Genomic DNA, 22298 nt, shown 5'->3' with positions numbered 1-22298 from the left:
CACTATACCGTGCCACACTCAACCACCTTTGTACTGTGCTACACTGTGTTTTTTGTCATGTAGGTCTGTGTGCAAGTTGTGTAAAACAAAAAACATTTGTTAGAAACCGTAGAGGAAAGCGAGTAAGTAAAACATTTTAAACAATTTTTAAACTTTATAAATACCATTTTCTAAGCTGTATTTTTGCAGTGAGCTGCACTTAATGGATGTGGATATGTCCTCCATCACACACCAAAGCTGCCATTTCATGTGCAGTTCATCTGTGAAGTCTGTCTTTGTTTTATGAAATAAGATGCCACAAGCACACAATGAATGAAACCTTTATTTTGCAGAGCAGATTATTAACACACAATGACAATCAACCCCACTGCATGTGCTTTCTATAGGCCTACCTGAGATCCAACTTTTTGTGTTCGTTTTTACCTTAAAAATATAGAAAATAATTTAAATTTGTAGAAAATAACATGCCCTCAATTTCATATTTTCTCCGGTGCACCATAAAATCTATGGAAGAGTAGTCGTTTTGTATCTTTGCATTACATTCATGAAGTAAAAAAAACTCACAAATTTAAATATAATGTCGACATTACAACATGCAAAGCAGTATGGCTTCCTGTTCCTCCTGGATATGGCTTTGTGTGCGGCGCACAGACGGAGCCCTTCATTGGTCCTGTTGTCTTTTCTTACTGTAAAAGAAAGAAAATCACATCAAGCCTAACCAATAAAAACACACCTGCAGCCTTTAGTATGTATTAGATCAGCTGTGTTGACTCCGTGTTACCTTTCCCCTGAAGGCTTGGAGGTCATGACCCAGAGTAAATATTCCTTGGCGGCCATCGAGTCCAGCACCTTGTTCACGTCGCTGGTGAAGCTTCCATCTACGTGCCTCCTGCTGAACGCCTCAGCCCGCCTGTCCATTTCAGATCTACGTATGTACACAGGCACACAATGTAAACGCTAACCCACCATCTGAGCGCTGATGTTTGGCCTGCACTGAAAATCATCAGCTTTTACTTTGGTTAGGTTTTTCACAAGTGAAGAGATTGTTTCTGGTAATTGTTTCATGATCGGTTCATTGCTCGTGTGTTTTTGTAAAGTAACGCATCAATCAACGCAGTGGAAAAGTTCAGGTGATTTATTTTAGCACAAGCACAAGGAACATCAAGAAAAAAAGCAAAGAAGGAGAAAAAAAAGTGTGAAGAAGCAACAAGGAGCAGATGATTAGCTCAAGATCTCTTTGTCTCTCTGTCTTGTCGTCACGGTGGAATCAGACACAAGTCGGCCATTTTAGGAGGGTTGGTACTGAAGGAGGAGGAGGAGGATGAGGAGCAGGAGGAGCAGGAGGAAGGAGAGACAGCCTACTCTCTTCGGACTTGTCCAGACTTGAGCCTGGCAACGAAATCTTTGATTGCCTGGTCGGTGAGGTAGGAGCTGACGTCGCTGGTGAAGGTGCCGTCGGCGTGGCGCTTTTCCACAGAGCTGGAACACAAACCAGAGGAAAGGTGGATATTTGATATAGTTTGATATCCATCCATCATCTCTACACCTTAATCCTCACTAGGGTCACGGGGAGCTGGAGCCTATCCCAGCTGACTCAGGGTGAAGGCAGGTTCACCTGGACAGGTAACCAGTCTATCACAGGGCTACATATACTATGATACGTTTACTTAATGTTTAACATATACGTCAGCTGGGGGGCACATCTCTCTTTATGGTACTTCAGTCTTCTCCAGTACATTTGGTTCACAGCTGGAGTTGCGACAAACTTCTCTGGTTAAAATTTATATTAAAAAAAATTTGATTCATGAATTTTTTGAGCTTTCATGATTTTAAGATTGGCTTCTGATTCCTCACACACCACTGGGGTCAAGTGTCAGATGAGACAAACAGGTTGAAGCCCAAAGAGGATGATCCAGTATTTCAGGAGAAAATAAAGAGAAAACTTTTCTCTCCCATCCTTGCAGGACCTCTCAGATTTATCTGGTGATCCTTTGGATGGGCTCAACATGGATGTGGAACCAAACTGTACATAAAGTCGTTCAGCTTGAGCTCCAGCTGTAAAATACTGGCTACACATGGAGTATTAATATCATACACTGTAGTACATCAGCCACAGAGGTCTTATTTCTAACGCTGCTCTGCATGTATTCAACTAAATGATCTGTAACTGTAAAAGGATTTATGTTCAAGCCAAAGTTCTGCATTTTAAGGATCTCTTTCTGGGTGTCACCACACTGACCCACTCCTCTTGTTGTTCATCAGCCACCGAACAAAGTCCTGCGCCTTCCTGTCCTCCAGGTATTTGCTGTAGTCGTTTGAGAAAGTTCCCTCTGAGTGTCTCTTCACGTTCGACAGCTCCCTGAGCTCATCGGCTAACGTGTTGTCCGCCTCAAAGCTGCAACGAGGAGAACACAGTCGGTACCACGGCATTGGTTCTGTACAGCTTCATACATGTGGCCTTGGAAAGATTGTTTAATATAGAATATACGAAAATTAGTAATGAGTCATTTTATTTTCGGCCTATAATCCCCAATTCACCACGTTTTAACAGCTGGAACACAAATCCTTTTTAAAAAAGCATTTAGCCTATTTGAACTATGACAGTGCTTTTTATAGGTCGTATAATTTATCAGCAGTGCAGCCCTTAAAGAGGCTGCTAATCCTGTGTAACAGCAGTTTCAGAGAGGATTACATCAAATACAATAAAGCAAATACATTTTGATCTGAGAAATATTTCGTTTTATCGCCTTAAAAATGGATTCCAACCTTTCACGAAGCTTTTGTCGTGATCAGGATGAGTAAGAATTTGATTCAACTGATTCTTGTTTCCTCCACAGTGATCTAATCTTTGAAATGTTATTATTCACATTTATAGCATTTTAATGAGAGGATCTACTGTACTGTACATCATCCACTGTTTCAACTCGGAGTAGAAAACAAATGTTTGATTACAAACCAGAGGACATGTCTCACTGTCCTGTGGACCTACAGCACAGATCGTTTCTATCTACATGCATTGATTAACCACAGATTCGTTGGGCTGAAACACACTGTCAGCTCGAACTGTAGAAGAGCTTTCATCATCAATACATCTGACAGTTGTTTTAATCATCATTTAGTGTCAGACAACAGGGAAAACAGCAGCCATTATTCCCTGAAGCCCAAGTGAGCGCATACATGCTGTCATTTATCAAACCAACTGTCAAAATCCTTCATGTTCCTCCCATAGAAAACGTACAAATAATCCCCTTGAGAGGTTAAACATTTAATTTTAATTTCAGCTATACTAGTACTGTAAAGCAATAATATACAGTCTGAGTAGTTGGTTTGGTCTTTGGAGAAACAGTTAAATTGTATTTTGGGTTTAGCAGGAACCCAACAACAGATTGAAGCCTAATGAGCTGCATTAGAGGTGAATCCAGCCACGACTGATAAATAGAAGTTGTCTCATATTTCTTAGAAAACACTCAAATAAAAATGTTCTTTTAAATGCTGCTGTGTAGAATTTCCCCTAGAATAACCAACACAAGAATTTGAATTGTAATTCAGTTAGATTTGTTCTTTCTCTCTTCATGCTGCAGATTGTGTTTCACCGACTTGTTCCTCTCAACAGCCTGTGGTCACCTAACGTAAACCTGGTCAGCTTCAGAATCTGGTGGTACCTTGAGCTGTCATCGGCCTCACTCAGAGGAACCTGCCAGCTGCTCTGGACTAAGCCGAGGACCAGGAGGAGGCCAGCCAGGGAGTAGATGCTGTTCATTGTTGTGACCTGTGACAGGAGACGAGACACATCCAAAGTTTGCCCCGTGCACGAGACAGCCGAAGCCAAAGCTGACACACGACACAACTCACCTTTTCTTTTTCCTTCCCAAACGACGGTGCTGTTAGTTCCTCTGCTTGTTGCTGCTGCGTCTATCTAACCGCCTCCTGTCCTTCTCGGCCTTATATACGTCAAGAGGCGGACGGAGCAGCTCAGGTGGGTCGGTTTTACCACCCTGCCAGGTCAACCGTTTACTCTCGACTCATTAGACGCGGGGCCCTGCTGCATCAGCCGAATCAACAAGCCGAACGTTTGCTCATGAGAGGAAAGGTGCTGTTCATGCGTGATGCCAGCTGGTACTTAGGTGTTAAGATCAAACAAGCGCGGCTCATCCTGTCAAATACAAAGTCAGGTAGATGCTTTAATGTGCTACCGTGTCATCATGACAGAGAGGGATGTGTGTGTGCTGTCATATGCTGTCAGTGTTTGTGGATTCAAAAGATGGGAAGTAGTGATTTTTTTGTGCATTACTGGCAGCTATCTCTGTTTTATAAGGGCCGCTATTCAATAGATGCATAGCTGCTCCTGCTGGACTCCCACATGTCTTATAATGCCGTATATTTTATTGTTGGAAATTCAGACAGGACTGATCGCAGCTGGCCTGGATAACGTGTGCTGTAAAACATGGTTAGCTGATGGAGCTAAATTTAAATAAAGGGAATCGTTAAATTCACCGTCGAGGCCCCAGTGAGTACCTGAACCAAATTCCATAGCAGATCGTATCAAATATTTGTCGATAAATTTCACTAATAACCACTAATAGTCGATGCCGGGGACTAAAGAGGTAAACAGACCCGTCATGTTAATTTAGTTGGATTGTTGTGAGGTTGATTTTTCTGTATATAGACATTGTATATCGGTATTCAAGTGGTTAAATCTTATCTATATCTTCCAAAAGAAATGCTATAACTGAGACTTTGTCTTTTGCCCCTAGTTTACCTGGTGAACCCCAAGAGTCCATCCCAGGTTCTTTTTTTTCTGGCAGTCAAAGCTTCTGCTGGGGTCTGTTTTACAGCTTTCTCTGTCCGGATGATGTGCTGCTGCTGCTGAGTGCATGACGTCACACCAAAGACTCATTCTTATTATCACATTTTTTTATTATTATTATTTTAGAAAATACTTTATACAATAAATCTTATAAAATTAGCAAAACTGTATAAAATCACTTTGGCTTAGTTGTGCTTTTCTGCATCCTTCATATTATTATGTGTATGTTCCTCCTCAGCTCAAGAAATACACGTTAAATGCACACATTGTAAAATATAAATCACGTTCTTATAGATGTGTCACAGGTAATAATTTCAGGTACAGTTTCCATCGATGCTGGTATTTCTGAATGAATATATGCAGGACAAACCCAGACACACCGACACGACCACGTTACTCATTATGTTTTTGTCCCTGAATCGATACAACAAACAAAACAAAACACAAATGCATTTATAATTACATGTCTTCTTTTTTTCTAAAAAAAAGCTTTTTTAATCCACACAGGATAACGACAGATCCAGAGGAATTCACACGAAGCACCTCTGGAGGAAGTGGCTCATGTGGGTGTAGACGTGTTGATTGGCTGCACCGGGGAGGCCGTGATCCTTATCTGTGTACCACTGAGAGAAGAAGGCAAAAAGCGTTCATGAATACTGTGTGTTGTTCGTCCTAACGTCATCGTTTGGATTTTCCAGATTACGTACCATGGCCTCAAAGTCCACCTGCTCCTCCACCAGAGCCTCTGAGATCTCGGCCGCCTGCTGGAAGTGAACGTTGTCTGGAGAAAACACAGACGAATACATCAGCAAGGGTTTCAATGCACAAAGTAGAGGTCAGTCACCATTATGAACAATCCAAACCGTCACTTTCCACCTTGTATGTAGTCTTATTTTCTTTATTTTATCTCCTTTTGCACTGCACGTTATACCATGTATAACTGTGTTTGTGACCAATAATGGCCTTCAATCCTTGACATACTTTTTTAAAATAGCATGGTGTCATAGGCCAAAGCTCATGTGTCAAACTCAAGGCCCGCGGGCCAAATCCGGCCCGCCACATCATTTTATGTGGGAGATGTGTGTTTCCTAGTTTGATAAATGAATGGGATTTATGTAATATAATATAATGTTAGAATGTATGTCGTACAGCAATGTGCCTACATACATGTTTTATCTTTAGGTAAAAGCATGCACAATAGTCATACATAGAATAGGGATATGGACATGTCTGGACTCTGTGGACTGTCGGCTTTGGTCTGAGGCCTGTTGGAGCGTTTAGCATAAAGTAGCAAAGAAATGTGGCGAGTAGGTTGACTGGGTGGCGCTATGTCGATGTCCATGTGTGATAATTCATGTAGTTGGTGTTTGAGATGTGTTTGGGGCGTGTAGAAATGGCCATGTGAGCCTCTGTAAATCCGTTTAGGTTGCTGACGAACTGTTTTCAGGATTTTGGGCACAAAAGGGTTGCTGGCATGTTACATAAACATAAAGACTCTGAATGACTCACCATCAGCCGTTCCATGAATTAGAAGATACTGCACCGAATGGAAATTCTTGGCCCTGCCAGTCACAGTTGAGTTCTGCACACAGTCAGATTTGGAGTTTATAGGTATCAGTAGTAGTAATTACAGGAAGAGACTCTGATGATCCTGAGTGTGACACTTACAGCGTAGAAGTCAGGATTCTGCGACGGCTCCAACATGTAGCGCTCTGTGTAGATGGAGTCTGGAACGGACACGCGTTTAATTACACATAGAATATCATTGGAGTGACTACAGGACACATCATTAAAGCACAATATATACCATAATATTTCCATTTGGAGACTGGAGCCACAGCCATCCCACATTTAAACACTCCACTGCCAGAACCCAACACCATCGACGTCACATATCCACCGTAGGACTGCGGAGGACAAACAGCTTGTTACTGCGGCTCGTCTTGAGCAAAGGCCGAAAACACTGAGAGTGAAACATTAACTGAGATTTAGAGGCATTTACTGCCCTCTGAACTATACAATAACACCCATGTACAGCATTTGAAAGAGGAGCATGAAGATGGTCTGCTTCATTTCTTAGTTTTGCTCTTATCACAAGCCTGACTACTCACCCATCCCCAGATAGCAACTCTGTCTTTGTCGATGAAGCCCATTTTGATGAATTCCCTATAAAAGGAAGAGTTACTGTAAATGAGGGAATGACAGGGATCTCTCATCACAGTCATCACTCACTCATTTCCATGACACTGCATGTGAACGTGAACATTACAGCCCCAGAGACCAGTAAGATGACTTTTATCATGCTTTTCTGGGTAAAAGGGGAACCTGTTTGTCTCAGCTGCTCCTCGCTCTCCTCACCTGGTGGCTGTTATCTGATCTTCCACCTCATATGTTCCCAGACGTTTGTAGAGTTCGTGCATTAACTTGTCGCCCTGGTAACCACTTCCTCTTCCGTCAAAGCTCGCGACGATGATTTTCTCCGTGCTGGCCAGGTAGGTGGCCCAGTTCACCGTGTAGACGAAGTCCGCCGTCTGGCTGCAGGGACCGGCGTACCTGGAGGGATGAGCCGCTTTGTTGTCAGTTATGAACCCTCCTAATAAAACCTTTTTCAATTTTTACTCCTTTTTTAAAATGAATTCTTACACATCTATCAGTAAAGGGTACTTCTTGGATTCATCAAAGCCTGGAGGCAGAAACATCTGGTACCACAGAGCTGTCAAACATGGAAATGAAAGGGCATGAATTAATCAGTCATATCATATTGTTGTGGAAAAGGAAAATATTTCATTTGTTTTTAATTAAAAGTAAAAGTGACGGTCAGACAGTGTTCATGGCAGCGATTCTCTGATGGGTCACATGATGAATCTAAAAGGTTGTGAGAACATTAATGTAGCAGCAAAGACAGAAATCACCATTATGGAGGAATTTGGTGAGAAATATGGCCTGTTTGGGCAGAAACAGTTTCTGAAATGAAGCTTGATGAGTGAAACATGTTGAGTGTAAGCTTGTGTTTTTGTAAAGAGCTAAAGATGAACTGTGTATAAAGAGTGAAGCAGGGACACATTAGTTTGTGGACTGCTGGTATCGCTGTCGCTGTCTTGCTCTTTTTTGAAATCAGACATAATGAGGGAGGGTGGATCAGAGACACTGTGCACGGTGATACGGTAGCAACGTATAGCCCCATCTTAAAGCATAATCACCTGTTCTCCCCTACCTGAGACGGTCATTTACAAAATCAATTTTTGTGGATTTACCGATAAAATAAACTTTTCACAGCAGAGCAGTGAAGGTAATACACATTTTACAACAACAGTGTGATGAAGCGGTTTGGGTTTGTGCTGTTCTTTGGGTTGTTTCTCGCTGATGCTTTGATCTCAGAGAGCTTTGATGGACATGTCTGGACTCTGTGGACTGTCTGCTTTGGTCTGAGGCCTGTTGGAGCGTTTAGCATAAAGCAGCAAAGCGCTGGAGCCAGAAATGTGGCGAGTGGGTTGACTGGGTGGAGCTATGTCGATGTCCATGTGTGATAATTCATTTAGTTGGTGTGTGAGGTGTGTTTGGGGCGTGTAGACATGGCTGATAGGTTCTGGTAGCCCAGGTTCTGCTGTTTAATCTGATGTGCAGCATCACTATCGTCTGTCATGATGAGTGCATCGTGTCACACTATTTCTTTGTGGGCCTTCAGGGGTTTAAATAAGCTCAACCACATATACTTCCAACCTGTACTCTAGTACATTGTTTGACTACTCGGTGACTTTATATCATTGAAATTCAAAATGAATTGTCAGTGAGCTGCTGCTGCCTTTACTTACTGTATCCGCCCAGTTTAATGGTGCCTCGACGCATGGTGGGCATCTGGATGTCCGCTGTGTTGCTCACAAACTCACTGTTGTCCTCCAAAACTTTGAGCTCTACAAATGTAAAAATGGAGGAAGCTTATTAGAATAAAAGCATAAAAAAAAAAAAAAAACTGTTATAAATGCTGCAGCTTACCCTTATTGTTCTGGTTATCCATGAGGGAATGGTGAGGGATGTCAGGACCTGCAGGTAGCAGAATGAATGCATGAGTGTGTTATACAGAGAAGTGTGTTGCACAAGTCAGAGGGAAACGAGTCTTACTGACCGCTGCAGCTCATACGGTAGAAGGAGGCGTTGTGGCTGAAGTAGGCAGAGTTATAGTGGCAGTCTTTACGTAATGAGCAGGTCAGACACTTGGTCTGCTGGCTGGTCCACCTGAAATACACAAACGCACACACACAGTGTAAGTCTGAAGATTACAAATGAAATGCTTTGTAAGGCAGTTAGATAAAAACCCTTACTTGTAAACGTTCCTCCCTCCTGGCCTGCCGCCGTCTTGGTTGCTTGAAAAATACCTGCGGTGTAATTGGCATGAATGAGTGAAGAGGAAAGGGCAGCAAAGCAAGAACTCAGCTCGTGGGTGTTGCAATGTGTGTTCCTAAGTGTGTTCAATGTGTTTTATTTTTAAAAATATAATCAATAGAAATCACAATCTAGTATGCATGTTGTAAACGGCAACATGAGTGAGCCTTCAATGTTCCTGTTGGAACAGTCAGATAAAGAACATGAGGTTTGTAGAATTGAACAAACCTTATTTTTAACACATTTTACATGAATACATTCTGTATGTTTTCTAAAGAGACACTGTGTGCATGGATAAGCAGTCGAAGCAGCAGAAAAGACCAACTCACACGCTATCGGCGGTGACTTTCAGAATGTCGATGACTTCCCATTTTCCGGAGGTGATGGCTGTAGGTTTGTTCTGCGCGATTGAGTCAGACAGAATGTGTGTGAGTGGGTGGAAACAACAAACTATTCACGACGGATGTAAAGAGATGATTTTGCTTTTTGTGGCATAAGTTCCACAGAGATACCCACCCCGACCACATGATGGATGTGCTTGTACATGGCGGTGTCGGTCATGAGCAGGTAGTAGCTGTTCCCGTCTGCAGCGAAAACTGGCTCCGATGGAGAGAACTAAGAAGAACAGGGATACCTCTTTTTTGTGTGCAATTAACTTGTCTTTAAATGACAAGGCTACAATTAGTACTGTGATTCTTTTTTTGTCAAAAAGACCAAAACCAACAGTATAAAGCATATTTGCAGCTGATCATTGGAGTTTTAAAAATGCTGCTCTGGTGGAGGAAACAGAGCGTTTTCCAGGGACTGTTTCCAGTATTTCAGTATTTGTGGCAGCAGGACAGGCGTGTGTGTCAAAATACGCTGCAGTGGTCATGTCATCCAGCACTACGGTGTCTTTCAAATAGCTTTCCAACAGCACTGGAGCTCTGTGGCGCAGAGGAATAACATACACCAGGCTTTGATTCAAGCACCATACTTGTCAGTGTTGGTTTGCATCTTTTCAGAAGTTTTTTTAATCAGCCATGTGATCATTTAATAGTGTACTGGACCTACCCGACCGATCCAGCCCGTGCTGCTTTTCAACTCCAGAGGCTGTAAAAAGATTCAAACAAAGACATTTACAGCTGCAGTAAACTACATTTTATAACAATACGCCAGCCGTATCAGGTCAGCGGATCTGAACTCGGAAATCATAAACAGTCGTCACAGAATTTATTTTAGAAACTTGCTAACCAACAGAGTTGGGGATTTTCCAAATGGCGAGCTGATGTGGCACATTTTTATACGCTTGGATTCATTAGAGCTGCACTGCGACAGCTAACAGAAATGCAACTCGAACCAAAGTTCATCTGAGGTGCATATCAAGCTGGTCTCAGCACTATCCCATCTATCCATTATCTATACTGGGCTGTTATTTAGAGGAAGGTTGCCGTCCATAAAGCCCATCCCAGAGGGCAACAGCCAGGGAACACCCTGGACTGGTGGCCGGTTTACCACAGGCCAAAACTAAGACGGCTAATGTGGGAGACTGTAATGTCACTAAAGGCTAGTTTGTCTTCATAGCATTTAGTTTAGAAACCCTTTCCTGTTCCTTCCATGCTTGATAGTGTTACTGTGTGTAGTTTGCTGTTGAAATGATTTGTGTGTTAAAATGTAGTAACTGATAGAAGTCAGCTTCCCTGTAGGGACCATTAATATTTGCTCTACTGTGGTGAAAACAACAGTCCATGACGTCTGGTTTTACCTCGCCAGGGACCCAGCTGGATCCACTAAGGTCGTAGATCTGAAGCATGAGGTGGTTTTGGACTCTCTTGAGCCACTGGACAGCCAGACGGGTGTCGGTTGCCCACGTAACAGAGGCCAGGTAGTGTTCACTGAGAGAAAAACAAAATAGAATAGAAATACTGTGTTTATCCCAGACCTGGGAAATGATTGGGATACAGCAGCAAAAAAGAAAAAACACCAAATCACAACAAGAAAGGCCTAAAGTTAAATACTATTTAAAAATATATAATAATAATAATACAAAAAATAAAATAAAATAAAAAAGTAAAAAATAGAAAAGACAGAAATCACAGTCAAACTCCTACGTTACTGTCAGATTTGAACATAGTAGAAAGTGTTGCATTACATTGAGCTGAATGCCTTTGTAACAACAACTTCGGTGATTTCCGTCACGTTGTCAGTGTTCACAACAAACAGCTTGACGACGGGGTTGGGAGTGCCTGGCTGCAACAAGAACACAACGTGAGATACCAGACAGTAATGATGGTAAAGAGCTCAATCAAACATGCTCAGATGGATGTCCCACCTTCGGGTACGGGATGGAAACAGTGCTGGGGTACTGGTTGTCGCCGTACCACGAATACTCGATCGTGTGGACCTCGGTGTCATTGAACTGAGCGTACGCCACATACTTCCCTCCAGGTGACCACCAGAGGCCCTGAGTGGATGAAAACATCTCCTCTGGAAGGGTGGAAGCATAGAGCCGTGTTAGAGGTTTAGTTCCAGCTTGAAAACACCAAATCAGTGTGCTTTGTTGTCGTCGCAGCTGAAGAATGTAATTGTCAGCATTTGCACTTCCTGGATGTGTGTCGAGCCACACCAGTGACTCTGGGATTTCTGATTATCTACGTGTTGATCAGTGATGGGAGGGAATATTTAGAAGCTTTACTGAAGCAACAATACTGACAAGACCGTGTGAAATAATTCATTCAATCAAAGTAAAGACGTGTTATCACCAAAATGTACCTCCATTATAAAACTAATACCTGAATTCCTTAGAAACAATAATCAGGTCATTTTTTAAGTTTATAGTTATTTTACATACAGTTGCTTTAGTGCAGTGATCTACCATTACAGAAATCAGGGTGAATTCCAGATGACTGATGGGACATTTTCAGGTTCAGTTTACTTTTTATCCGTCCTGCAGAAGATGTGGTATCTGACATCATGGGTTTATGATTAGACACCCCAGCAGGTCAGAGGTTGTACCTGGGGTTTGGACCTATGGGCCTTGCAGATTTATGATGGGAGTAATCAGGTTAAAGTTGATGTGGAGGGTCGTCACATTATGGAGAGGATGTGACTCCCATTAGGACAGGAACCATACGTCCATTGTTTGACAACTTCCGTACGTAAGCCAGTGGTTACGGTCGGTCTGGAGGGTGATTCTTTTCGGCTTCGAATCCTCTCACAGGCATCTGAGGGATTGTGCTTGTTCCAATAAATGTTTCTAAATCAACACAGCAGTATCGGCGGAGAATTTCTCCTTTACTGAACAAAGTGCATGTGATAGAGTTCATGTACGTCATCATTCTGACACAGCTTTGAGCGCTTTTGTGTAAAATTAGAAAGGTGAAGTAGTAAGTAAATATTTGGTACAATGCAGCATAAAACTCTCTTAAATGAATATTACTTGATGCTTTGTGTGTTTGTGTGCTGTTCTTTTTTATGTATGCGCTGAACTCTGGTAGTTGTTAGATGATATAAAGCCCTGAGTGCAGCAGTACACTCCGGTCATGTGACTTCTGAGCAGCATGTGTCACTCACCCTCATACACCCAGTCTGGAATGCCGTTTAGAATCAGATTTTCCTCGCCGTTGAAAGTCACTTGCTGTGGTTCAGACTCAGGGTTGGCCATTACGTACACATTATTCCCCCACACGTAGGCCTGCACGTACAAATACACGAGTTAACAAAAAGACCAGGAGAAGGAGCTCTTAAGTGTTTGGGAAAGGATGTGTTTGATAATCCGTCACCCGCTTCAAAGCAGAGGTGTTGCTCAAAGCTCTGCATATGTCGGCGTGTATATCCCAGACGTACCAGCTTGTTCCCTTGAGGAGCCCAGGCGAAGTACTGGACTCGATCAGGAATGCGAGAGGGCGTGATGAATTTGCTGGAAGAGATTTGGACAAGGGTCGTGAGCTTGACTATTTAAAGCGTTCACTACAACTGCTGTGCTTTAATTAGCAGCATGGAACATCTGATGAATGCTGAATTAGAACGGCATATGTCCACAGGTACCCGGTACATTTTTAGGCTGAATGAAACTTCAGAATACTTACTTTAACTCCCGGTCATAAAGTGAATATGAGGCTGTAAACGAATGTCTCCACAGCTAATGGGGCGAAACAAAGCACTCAGTGATCACTCTGGAGTATTAACAACGCATCAGATCTGACACTGTATGTGAGTAGAACTACAGCGTACCTTGGAGTAATTGCTCATAAATGCGACGTATTTGTGGTCAGCAGACAGCTGGTAGTCAGTAGCATCTTTCTGATCCTGTAACACGAAGAGCGAGAGAGTTTTCAGACGTGAGGAGACACCACTACATTTGTTTGGACAGGTGTCATGTGGCTTCTGCTGCACACACAGCATAAGCTGGTGGATTCAGACGACTTACAAACGTCTCTTTACTCAAGAAATTTGAGTTCTCTCCTGTGACCACGTTGTTGAGGAAGACCGAGCCGTCTGATTTATGCAGGTACTCATTGTCTGGGGTGGGAGATAAGAAAAAAGAAATAACAGAATATTTTACCTACGAGGGAGAACATGTGAGTCCCTGAAGAAAAATAATAAATAAACACTCCGAGGAGATAAGAGCGCATTCTTCAGTAATAAGTAATGCATGACTGATGCTGATTTAATGCAGGCTGGGTCATTGATGCTGCCTGTGGAAACAAATTTCTGCTTTCCTTTTTTAAAGTTTGAAAGAATATCTCAGGTCAACCTGGACATTTAACATTTTCACCAGAAAAAATGTAGATACTGGAGATTAGAAACTTGAAAGAGGCCGGCTTTTAGGAAGGCAGTCATCTAAATCTGCTTTTCCAATTTGGGATTTTTTGGGAGAAGTTAATGGAATCATGGAAACATGCAATATGTTTCATGGCGATCCATTCAATAGCTGTCGAGATGTGTATCGTCCTATAGGAGGAGTGAGCGATTCCTCAGGGGACCAGTGCCAGCCGCCTCCCCCCAGCAGAGCAATGAGCCCCACAACGGTGCAAAAACTGCTCAGGAATACAACAAAAAAAACCCAAGCCCGCAAACAATCCAGATCCATGAGGACCCCACCCTACAAACAACACAAATCAAATGGTCTGCTGCCAACATGTTGGTGCCAGACACCACATGATACCCCCAGAGCTGCCCTGCTCCGATGGGTCAGAGCTGATTAAGACATCAAGGGACCTCCACAGTCCCAGGCAGGTGGTGTCAGTGTTGTATGTGAGTTCAGATTAATTATTCATTAAGTGTTAAATAGGAATTTTTAAAAAGTTAGCAAAGTAGCATCCCCAGCATCCACTGACACCTTACTCTCTGTTATTTAAACATAGGGGTTTATGTGATGCAGCCTAAATATATCCCAATTCAGGGGTGTCCAGTCCTGGTCCTCAAGGGCCACAGTCCTGCATGTTTTAGATGTTTCTCTCTTCCAGCACACCTGATTCAAATGATCAGCTCCTCATCAAGCTCTGCAGAAGCCTGATAACGATCCTGATCATTTGAATCAGGTGTGTTGGAAGAAGGAAACATCTAGAACATGCAGGACTGTGGCCCTCGAGGACCAGGACTGGACACCCTTGTCCTAATTCATGTAATATATCAACATCGGTTGTACTTTTCCTAAGCATTGTTATTATTAGAAGTTTCCAGCTGAATTTAGAATGAACACACACAGACACGTGAGTGAATCACTAATTCGTAGTGAGAACACGTTGTCTGATCGATGATAATGATGAAGGACACATTTACAGCTTAGAAGTCAGGCCACGCCTAGCTGTAACTGGTGTCATCACATCCCATACCCTTTCAGTTTTACAGGCTGAATTATCTCCCACCTGAGATCCACCTCATGTTGTAGGACTTTGGCTTCAGTGAGCTGTTGAAGACATCCTCCAGCCTGAAGGTTTTCCCGACCTCCACCTTGTCCTCTGAAACACATGTTTAGTAAATCAGGACCTGGCAAGGACTTCAAGGTCACAGGCGGCAGATATGATATCATGTGCACACATCATAATTATCATCATAAAGGACTGTAACTGCAGTAATGACTGTAACTGACAATGACAAGTGGAACATCCTTTACCTCAGTGTGTAATAGTGGGAATGGTCATAGTGTGTATTAGCTGAAGATATTTAACGGTGTGTGTGTGGTGACTGAGAAACTACACCGTAAGCCTTTAGTCACGCTTATGTATGCCACAAATAGAACAATTATAGTAACAATAATAAAGTAAATAAATGCTGCTTTTCTATAAGTACTTTTTAAAGAAGTGTCCAAACGGATCGTGCGTAATGACGCGTGCGTAAAGTCCTTTATGTCAGACATGTTTACCGGTGAACTGGACCACTAACGGTGCCAACATGTGAAGCATTTATAAGCAAAGACTCACCATTTAAATATATAGCCGTGGGCACTGCAATCAAAACGACGACCACCGCTACGCCAAAGACTGCGAGGAGCACCTTGGCGATGGAAACCTGTTCAGGATCGAATGGATAGAAGTCAGAGAGCTGCTCCAAAAGCCCCCCCGTGTAACAGCGATATGTGAGTATTTACAAACCACCAACTAACCATTGTTTCTGCGCGTTAGGTGAAGTCTAGAACCGATATCTGTGAAAAATCACAACTCCATCGATCCAGTGAGCTGCGCGCACGGAGAACACTACAGTTATGCGACACGTGCGTTTTGCTGTTAAATATTATCTCAACCGAAGTTTCAAAGGTGGGACAATAAATGTGTAGCGGAGTAAAGTTCATCAGGCTTGTTGGTGTTCCAGAGTTTAAGGAAGTGTGCGCTGCCTGTCAGGCTACTCCCAGAACCGTCCACTGATCCACAGATCTGTCAGACGGAGAGTCTGCTGAGCGCATCGCCTCAGTCTGACCAGGAACACGATCAGGACACTTCAGTGTAGACTTTGCATAAATATGATAACGGATATTCAATATGTTAACAGCAAGTTGCCTTCTTGTGTAAAGCTGCAGACTGCTCAAAGCGAGTTTATCCTGCATGTTCACACCAGCATTAGTCTGACTAACAGGAGTCACACTGTTGGAATAGTGGAGGTGTTCATGATAGTGTGGCTGCACAGGATGCAACCTCATATACAGTGTCTCTTATATTCTTGTTTTCTTCCTGTCATGCTGCTGGTCAGACAGAAACACAGACTGTAGAAGTAATGCAGAATAGAATATTGTAGGTATTATGAGTCATACTGGAGTTTGTGCATATTCACATCATGTTGACTGCAGGGTGTCAGTGGTGTGGATGTTAAGAACTAGTGGCTGTCAGCATCATGCAGGTTGTTCAGGAGATAAGAGCCTCCACACCAGACTTCCACTGAGTAATCTGCTCATTTAAAGTCACAAAAACTGAGAATAAAATATTTCAAGGCTCAGTATTATTAAATATAGAAACATTTAGACCAAAAAGAATACAGAAAACATTTTTTTAATGAAATTTACAAGTTTTTGCAGCTAGAGTAGAGATAACCTTTTGACAACTTGCAATATCAGCAAACTGGGACAGATTTTTAATCAAGAAGAAATCAAAAATAAAAGAAAAATGTTGTTAAAACTGTTAAAGTGGGACATTTGTGTTTCTGAGTGTGGACTCATGAGTGTTTAGAAAAGTTCTGCAGCCCTGCTTTCACTGTAAAGCCTTGACTGAGCTCCTCCAGAGGACAGATAGTCGTTGCTGCTATTTTACGCGTCCACCAGGACATTTTTGGACACAAGAAGTCCTGCTGCCTCTTAGCATTGGGCATGTAATGGGCGAACGACGAGGCAACAGATGATTTACAGGTGCTCCTCAACAGGAGGACATTACAGGATAGACCCTCCTACAGCCACACAAACACTGGCTGCACCTGATTGGACAGTCAGGACTTCAGTGGGCAGTCTGCTCCTGGATGTCAGACAGGATCAACATGGCGGCTCATTTGAAAACCTTTCTGTTCTAAAAACAGCTGGCTAGAATGTGTTCCTGTAAAGATTTGACATGAGAAATAAGTCATGCAGTTGGTGAATCTGCCTTCATTTTAGATCGACAACAGTTAGTTTAAAAGTCTTTTAAGAGTTCAGGGAGGTGTCAAGTTGGAGCTGGATGCCCTCGTCTACATGGAGTCCACACTGATACGAACAGCTATGTGTCCGTGGGTGTGTGTAGATGTCCTCAGTGTGCATTTTATACAGTTTTGCTCTTCTGCAGGAATCCATTTGAAAGTCTCCTTTGCATACATGCACAGAGGATCCTGTCTATGTGTTCTGTGCATACAGGCCAGTAACACTGCTGCCCTTGCAGCGGACTCAGAGTTTGGAAGTATGTCCAAAACACACCCTACTTTATTTTCTATTTTGCTCTAAATGGAGCCGTAGTTTACAAAAGGAAAATCATACAAAACATCTTGCAACTAGTGATTGAGACCATAAACTGTCATAAATAGATCAAGTGTGAACTTTTCTCACAGACTTTGATCCAGTCTGACTCTTTTCTGCAGATACAGGAGTCACCCCCTGCTTGCTAGAAAGAGTGCAGGTTTAGGGCACTTCTGTGTTGACTTCAGTCATAGTCTATGCTCCTAACTCCTGACTAATCCAGAAATGAGCACAGACGTGGAGCATGAGTGGAGCTGAGGGGAGCCATACCAATGACTCAAACCAGCCAAATCCTTAATTATTCATACCTTTAAGATTTAACGTGATGAGATGATGTAATGAATTGGAGACCAGAACTGAACCAGGCTGTAAAACGTGTTTATTTCTGCTGTAGTGTTGGACATATTAGGATGGGGTCTATGGGGAGCCAGCCTCTGGTGGCTATTTGAGAAGCTGCTATTTGAAGTTGGCTTAATTTTTCAGCTCTCAATGTTGCAGCTTGAGAATGTCGCACCACTTATCAGGGAAATTGTTTGCTGAAAACATAGCTAAAGGCTGCTTGGGTCAAAACACTCAGAGGGATGGTTGTTTTACTCCATAATGCCATGCTTGGTCAATATAGAGCTATGTCTGCAACATTTCAGCATTAAATGGCCTTTTGGGTCATGTGGGATGTTCTTCGCTTGCCTTTGTGGCACCTCAGTACTCTGTAGCCATCAACGCTTTCACCGCTTTCATCGCTTATGAATGAAAACTGGAAAATGCGGTAAAGTGAAGAATAGGTTCAAGCTCACAGAGCAGGCAGCATGGCATGAATCATTTCCTGTTTACTATGCGGAGCACTACATTTACTTTGCATCAATTTATTTGATTAATTCTGTGTGTGTATGCATCCGCTGTCTAAGGAGTGTCTGTGGCAAGTAATTACTTTCTGCTAACAATCCAGTGCATGAATGTTAGATGACTGATAACGTAGCAGCTGTATGGCTCGGACAAAGGCCTGTCATGAATGCTGCATCATAAATAGTCTGTATTTACATAGTCATTAATGTCCTTCCTGTTTCTGCTGTTCCTGAAGGTAGCATGAGAACTGCATCATTGATTGTGGAACAAGAGCGATAATGTTGACTGTGGAAACTTTAAAAACCATATTCACATTTAATAGAAACAATATGATCTATTATATGTGATGTATTTTTGACAGAACTACACGACAGCGTGAAACACACGTCAGAGCAGCTGGACTCTGAAATGAACGTGTGTTTTAGTGTGTGTTGTCACAGTTTCCCTCTTTGTGCACACATATAAGTGCTGACCAGTCACAGGAAATGCTAAGAGCCTGTTAAAAGCTTCACAAATATAAAGCTGTTCCTTTATGAGGATTAGACATCATATTCTGCACTTTTCGCCGTCACACCGGACATCCTCAGCAAACAAACAGACAGTGGATGTCGTTCCTAATGCAGCACGGCTTGTTTAAACAGCGGTACTTCACGGATGCCCCCATTTGCCTGACACTTAACCTCCCTGAAATTGTTTATAGGTATCACTTCTAATGCATTTGGTCTTATTGGACAGATCCAGAGAGAGATGGAGAGAAAACATCAGGAACATTCAGGAAACTGCGACTCGCTGGCCATCTGAACGCGTCGACACTTGTTAGTTTATTCCTTGTATGAAAGTATAATACGACTGTTGCATCATTTGAACATAATAAGACGTTCTTATCACACAGTAATATCAGAAATCTGCATTTCTGCCACGAATAGCTCTAAAGAATGAGGATCATAGATGTAAGGCTTGGACAGAAACTCCACCACAGACAATCTGAATCCTACCAATTATGTGAAAAGGGTTTTCTCACGCTGCCTTTCTTTTCTTATTATTTTTTTCTTCGTTCAATTTTGTAGCAACTGCACATAATTAATTGTAGTTGCACCGGAGTTAGCTCGGTAATGTATTTACTTATCTTTAGTTCTTGAGCAAGTAGACAAACAAACAAACATGCACACAAACAGACAGACAGCAAAACAATGCCACTGTATTACATAACACAGTCTTGTAAAACAAGTCCATCAATGTGAGATAATAAAATAAAAAGTCTGATAACTGCACGAGCTGGTGTGTGCTGACTTTAGCCACAACTTGCAGCTGGTGTTACACACTGCGAAGCTTTCACAACCTCTGACGTTTGTGAGTATAGACTTCCACTTTCCCACTTCTTTAACCAAGAAATCAGACCAATGCTGAGCACGTGTTGTGAAACTGCTGTTGTCTTCATTTGGTTGTGTTTTGCTTATTTGCAGTGGGTAAAGCTGCAAAACAAATCTAACCATATTTCCAGTGTGTGCATGTGCATCATGCAGAAGGTCACTACTTTCCTAATGAGCACCCACACCGAGTTAAACGTTGCACAAACTCAGCAGAACCGAGGTTAAACGTTCAAGCGTTTGTTGTAGCTACGGTGCATGATGTTGTTTATATTCTACAAGGCATGCCGGGCAATTGTGCATGAAAGCCTCTGACTGTAACGGCCTCGGCTAACGGACGTGTCCAGTGTTTACTGCCAGGGATAAACAGAGAAGTCGGGCTTTGACTTCAACAGATGTGGGGGAAGTGTCGGGACTGTAATGGCATTTCTGGCTTGTGGTTGGATGGTGTTTAAGTTTGGACGTTTGGAGAATTGTGTGGAAATGCGTGCTGTTAGAAATGCGCCTGAATGCAGCGTAGCAGCAACTGACCCAACACTGCTGCACACACACCCTTCAGCTACTGTTGTGCTGTTAGTTTAACCCACTTGTTTACGACCAACTTACGGCATAAGAAGGAAGGATACACATTTAAACCACATTAGTGGATTCTCTCCTTCATTTCAGGGGGAGATATCACATTTTACTCCTCTACATTTTTCTGACAGCTTCAGTAAACTTGTAAGATTAAGAATTGAGTGGTGCTCAGTCCAGGAGTTATTTCCCTCCAGTAGGTCACAACTTAATTCTGAGGGGTCCTGAGATAATTAATGTGAGAGGAAAGACGACAAACAAAGTTGTGATACCTAAATCTAGTCTCATATATGCCTTTTCTGTCACATTTTGGATAGTTTGACCTTATTGCACCAGTAAACAGATCCACACATTTAGTTGGTTCTACTATAAACTATTATTTAATTATATTATTTTAGTCTTTTTTATTTTTGCAATGCTTTTAGAAAAATATTTTGGATGAACAAAAAAAAAGGTGAAAGAAGGTTTTTCTCCTGACTTAAAAAGAATATTTTAAAGATGTGTGGCTGCCACTAGGAAACACTGATATCATCAAAATATTTAGTTTCTCTCTTAATAGTCTGGAGAACACAATGAAGAAGCTTAACAGCAGCTGATCAAAATCCTCCCGTATGTTTAAGTTTAAAACATAATGAGAGATGAACAGTACATGCACACGGTTGTCCTCAGATGTATTCATAGCCTCCCATTAAAGAAGGAAAAAACAAAGCAGCTTTAGTCACTGAAATAAGCTGAAATTGACAAAAGTAATCATAAATACAAATTTAGTGAAAATCATGACGTTGCTTTTGAATTGTGGGTCAACAAAAATATTAAAAACAAAGAAACAACTAAACAAGCAAACAAGCAAACAAGCATGACGGGACCAGTGAACTAATATTCTGGCCCACTGCTCATCAGCAAAGTGCTTTCATTTGTCCAGGACAGTTTTGTTTGTTTTTTTAATTATTCTTTTCTACCACAAATCAAAAGAAATGTCTTATTTCTTTGAATTGTAATTTAGCAAATTTTTTATTTATTATTACTTTTTTCAGTTTCTAGTTATTTGAGTGACTGTTGTAGTTTTTGCCTTTTCTTTACTTAAGGGGATGAATACCTGTGAGGACGACTGTATGTAGTGAATATGAGCAGCTTGTGAAATATCCTGTACGGCTGAATACATAAAAAGATGGTAGAACAACACAAACATCCAGGTAAACCAGCCAATCACCTCTGAATAAAGACAGGAAGCATCTTACTGAGATAAATCCTTTTTCCTCCTATCACTTGTTTTATAATTTCCCATTGAACCATTCACAGCTGTTTCTATCATTTCACTTTAAACTCATAGATAAAGTATGTAGGTGCTTCCTCGGAAACGTTGTACAAACCCCAGAAACTTGGGACAATCAGCCAACATAAGGGAAAACTTTGGCTTTCAAACAGGACCTTTGTTAAATGATTGTATTCAACATTATAAAAGCAACTCTCCTCATGTGAAACTGCTTCTTAACAGACCGTTTCAACTCCAGGGACAGTTTAGACTACAGCTGCTCTGTTCCGATGGGATGCACAAGTATTATCTACGTTTTACCTTCATCGCCGCCAGTGTGTGTCTCCATATACCTGCAGCACCGTCAGACGCTGAGCACCAGTCGCACTTCCTCTAGTCTGACGGCTGCAGTTCGGTCCCTGTGACGACAAAGTGGGAACCCCCCACCGCCACAGATGTTGGTTACAGTTGGGCCTCCAAACACCACAGAGCAAAACAGAACAGGAAGTTGCATTCTCTGCGCTTTCCCCCTCACACTTGTCTGCATGCTTCAGACGTTTCTCTTGAGTTCGCCGTGCGTTCCCTCTGACTCTCACTGAAGGGTGAAATGCAGCGCAGGTGTTGCTTCTTACCTCCACGGCTGTGTGATTCTCACCTCGTGGTGTCCTGATGAACGTCTCTCTCAGT

At 42.2% G+C, this 22298-nt stretch overlaps 2 protein-coding genes across 3 annotated transcripts; both read right to left on the bottom strand.

Moving 5' to 3' along the window:
• Positions 1–661: 661 nt before the first annotated feature.
• LOC103354603 (glucagon-1-like) lies at positions 662–3760 on the bottom strand. Its single transcript, XM_008278041.1, has 5 exons — positions 3663–3760; positions 2240–2395; positions 1363–1479; positions 782–925; positions 662–686 (listed from the first exon to the last, which is right to left on the bottom strand). Exons 1-5 carry the CDS (start codon positions 3758–3760, stop codon positions 662–664), a joined length of 540 nt encoding a protein of 179 aa, XP_008276263.1.
• Positions 3761–4896: 1136 nt separating this feature from the next.
• LOC103354600 (dipeptidyl peptidase 4-like) lies at positions 4897–22014 on the bottom strand. Of its 2 annotated transcripts, none has more exons than XM_008278037.1 (26): positions 21933–22014; positions 15592–15679; positions 15037–15129; positions 13596–13687; positions 13400–13474; positions 13255–13307; positions 13013–13085; positions 12740–12860; positions 11499–11653; positions 11319–11416; positions 10932–11061; positions 10241–10279; positions 9704–9802; positions 9517–9587; positions 9127–9180; positions 8931–9040; positions 8801–8848; positions 8620–8718; positions 7451–7520; positions 7166–7360; positions 6919–6973; positions 6615–6714; positions 6476–6534; positions 6317–6389; positions 5515–5588; positions 4897–5430 (listed from the first exon to the last, which is right to left on the bottom strand). In XM_008278037.1, exons 1-26 carry the CDS (start codon positions 21936–21938, stop codon positions 5338–5340), a joined length of 2223 nt encoding a protein of 740 aa, XP_008276259.1. In that variant the 5' UTR covers positions 21939–22014; the 3' UTR covers positions 4897–5337. The 2 variants fall into 2 exon arrangements, with proteins under 2 accessions (XP_008276259.1, XP_008276260.1); XM_008278038.1 differs by lacking the exon at positions 21933–22014 and adding an exon at positions 15774–15910.
• Positions 22015–22298: the final 284 nt, after the last annotated feature.

This window comes from Stegastes partitus, unplaced genomic scaffold (assembly GCF_000690725.1).
Source record: "Stegastes partitus isolate 25-593 unplaced genomic scaffold, Stegastes_partitus-1.0.2 Scaffold113, whole genome shotgun sequence".
NCBI lineage: Eukaryota > Metazoa > Chordata > Actinopteri > Pomacentridae > Stegastes > Stegastes partitus.
The sequence above is the reverse complement of the archived record's forward strand: the minus strand, read 5'-3'. Positions and strand labels throughout refer to the sequence as shown.